The sequence below is a fragment of the Drosophila nasuta genome, chromosome 2R (assembly GCF_023558535.2).
Source record: "Drosophila nasuta strain 15112-1781.00 chromosome 2R, ASM2355853v1, whole genome shotgun sequence".
Taxonomy (NCBI): Eukaryota; Metazoa; Arthropoda; class Insecta; order Diptera; family Drosophilidae; genus Drosophila; species Drosophila nasuta.
Genome location: NC_083456.1, coordinates 10,970,301 through 10,974,116, shown reverse-complemented (window position 1 = coordinate 10,974,116; position 3,816 = coordinate 10,970,301). Strand labels below are relative to the sequence as shown.

At 34.5% G+C, this 3,816-nt stretch overlaps 1 protein-coding gene across 1 annotated transcript; it reads left to right on the top strand.

Moving 5' to 3' along the window:
* Positions 1-464: 464 nt before the first annotated feature.
* Positions 465-2,230, top strand: LOC132786988 (luciferin 4-monooxygenase-like). The gene is given in 4 exon segments (XM_060793805.1): positions 465-608; positions 662-1,173; positions 1,227-2,081; positions 2,083-2,230. Coding segments are annotated over 4 exon segments (1,605 nt in total). The 3' UTR covers positions 2,177-2,230.
* The last annotated feature ends 1,586 nt before the right edge of the window (positions 2,231-3,816 follow it).

Genomic DNA, 3,816 nt, shown 5'->3' with positions numbered 1-3,816 from the left:
AACAAATTTGATGCCTTCATTTAATTAAGCGTACGAAGAGAAATACTTGGAAACGATACAAAACTCCATTTTTTACTTCTCTAAAGTACTCTTTTATCCCTTTACAGATAATCATTCATATATTGAAAAAGAAAGTTCAGGTAATTACAGATTTTTATTTTATCTTATCTTCCTCACCACTCTGAACCTTGTGCCCCAGCAACACATCAACATCAACCAAAAGCAACATTTGGCCAACTGCAGATAAAAGAAAAAACCTACTTAACAAAATCAGCCTAACTTTTATTAATTCATTGTTTTTAGATTTTGTTATCTTTTGAACCCGATGCGAACTCTCTACAAACATGAACTCGTAAAAATAATCACAAGATCATACATACATATGATCCCAAGTAATTATCTTTAGCAACTGAAAAAATATAAAGAGTGCCAGCATTGAAGAAGACATACTTGTTGCATTCAGAATGAAGTTCAAGCCAGAAACCACGTACAACGCGGAGGAAAAGATTTGGTATGGACATCCAAAGCGTTCATACTTTGGAGAGGATCTATCAATCGGAGAAATTATTTTTCGGGAAATGAAACGACATCCGAAACTTATAGCTCAAGTAAGTTAATGCCAAATCAAGCAACTGAACTCCAACTATAATTTTTCAAGTAGATTTCAGACGCTGAGAATACTTTGCTAACCCGTGAAGAGCTCCGTTTTAATTCAATGCGTGTGGCCAGTTTTATGCGAAGACTAAGAATGGTTCAGACCGATATTGTGGGCATTATAGCGAGAAACACAACTCACATATTTGCTGTGGCCTATGCATGTTTTTTCAATGGCATTGCCTTTCACTCGCTCAATATAACCTATGAGGAGTCGACGATTGGCAAACTCTTTGATATTACGAAGCCTCGTTTGATATTCTGTGATGGTGATGAGTACGAAAAAGTCAAGGCAGCTACAAATCACCTCAATGTATTGATTGTTACAATGCGTAATCATCATAAGGACTCAATTAGCATAGATAAAGTGCTAGCTACTCCTATAGAAGAGGACTTCAAACCTGTAATACTAGAGCAAGGCATTGATCAGACTCTTGCCATACTCTGCTCCTCGGGAACAACAGGAATACCCAAAGCGGTAACCATTACCAATAGCCGCAAGATTTTATACTTCAGAGAGTAAGTATAACATATATTTCGTATTCTCGTTTTAATTTCAATTCTTTCTTCAGTCATATGACCACCAATGATGTTATGTATACGCACAGCACCTTGGACTGGTTGTCGGGACTTGCAATTACAGTCAATTCGGGTGTTTATAGTAGCAGTCGAATTATTGACGACAATCTCTTCGATCCAGCACGAATTTTACGTCTTATTGAGAAGTATAAAATCACTTGGCTAAGCCAAACACCCGCTCAAATGGCCATGATATCGCATTGCAAGGAATTTGATCGAGCCAATTTACAGAGTATATGTAGCCTTATATACGGAGGTGGTCAGTGTTCTCGTGAAGCTCAAGTTCTGATTCGAAATCGTCTGGGTGGCGATTATTTACATTCAACGTACGGATGTACGGAAAACGGTTCTGTTTCTCTAAATCGAAATTTCGATGAGAAACCCAATTCAGTTGGACGATTGATTGACGGCTTCAAACTGAAGATACTCAACGAACGGGGCGAAGCATTGGGACCGAACGAAGTAGGTGAGATTTGTGTAGACAATGGTGAACACTGGCCTGGATATTATGGAAATCTCGAGGAGACAGAGAAACTTCGGGATATTAAGCAATGGTTCCATAGTGGAGACTTGGGCTATATGGATGACGATGGTTTTCTCTATATAGTTGGTCGTAAAAAGGATATGCTCAAGTACCAAAATATCATGTATTACCCGAACGAAATAGAGAATATTATTTCGCAGATGCCTGACGTAATAGATGTCTGTGTCTTTGGTATCTGGACACCACACAACGGTGACGAAGCAGCCGCCGCAGTGGTAAGGAAAGCAGACTCTCAAATAACCGCTGAGGATGTGGTGGACTATGTGCAACATCAAACAACTGTCAAGTATAAACAGTTGAATGGTTGTAGACGATCTGATGCGCAGCCCCAACGGGAAAACAAATCGTGCAGCCACAAAGGCCTACTTCATCAACATGATGCAAAGAGAAACTGAGTAGTTAGGCTGTCACATCTGCATTTTTTCGGATTTCGTTAACATACATAATATTAAAAAGTACATGCAAAATGAATCTAATAAAAAATGTATTTACCAAAAATATACCATCAACATAGAAATATGTGTTTTTAAGAATGTGAAAATGTATGCATAAATGTATATTTAGTTGCATCCAATTGGTTAACAATACTTATTAAAAAAGATTTATCCCCGAGTACCAAGAATCGCTTTAAAATTACGCTTGTTATTTCATATTTACCGATTTTCGGGGACGAAAGTGAGTGTGACAAATTTTAAGAAAACTTAAGAAAGAAAAAAAATCTAAATAACTTTCTTTATTGTCTAATGATACAATTTCTATGTTATTTAGGTTAAACATAAGGCAAATAATCGCGATATACTTTGTATGGTTTTAATTTTCTTCTTTTACGTACTATATCTAAGTTTAGATAATCATATCAACATTAGCATAACAAATAAGATTAGCGACAGGGGGTCGTCTTTATACAATGGATATATTTCATTACTCATATTTGTTGTATAACACAAAGATAATGCAAGCAACACTGAAAATGAAGAATGTTCATTAATATTGTATGACTTGTGGCAGGTTTTTCAAAATACTACATTGCTTTGCTGCATATCTAATCATTTCTATTCACCTCAGCTATTTATCCTCAATCATTAGAATGCGAAGTATGTCATTGCTCAAATAATTTACGACTAAGATAAGAAATTAGAAGATATGATTTCACACTGCCGCATAATCATTGCAATTCATGATTGTGGCATTTTACAGTGATGCGAAATAAACTATGGTCTACTATTGTGGCATTAACATTACATTTAACAGCATTTGTGGCAGCTTCACAGAAAATACCACAACACACTTTGCGCTCAAATTGTTTATGGTTCGTCCTTTGAAATGGCTTTACACCGAAATGTTACCAACTTTTTTCGACTGCCGAAAGTTGCCGCAACGAACAGGGCAGCAGAAAAAAACCGCAATATCATAAATATTTTATGTTGCGGCATGTTTTTCGGTTCGCCGTTTTGCATTTTGCTTCGTTTCTGCGGCTCAATTTTTTAAATGCTTTATAAATAGTTTTGTTTTTAGATGAGAAAAACCTTTCTCAAATTGCAATCAAAATAAGCGAGCGCAGAGTGTATGACTGGAAAATACCCTCCGCTTTGTAGTTCTAAAAGTGAAAAATACTAGATTAAGAAAAAAAATGTATTCACTCTAATTTGAAAACCTTGATTTATATTTTTCAAGTATTCAGTTAAATGATTTAATTCTATGGTGTACAAAAAATAATTTATAATTTATATGTTTCACATGTTTAACAAACTAAGCATTTTAAGTTAATATTCTACATAAATTAGTTTAATTTAAAAAAAAATCAAAATATTCTAACAATTAATACTCTTGTATAAACACTAACACTAGAATGTTTAACTTTGAAATGGATTTTTTTTAAACTAATATTTTAGTGGGTATTAAAACTAAATAAATAAATCAATAATCCATACGAAGTCTTTAACTATTAATTATTTTCATATTAATTACGTGCAGAAGCATATTTCTCATGTTTTAGTACATTACATATTAAAAAAAAAGCTCTGAAAATGGCAAATCAT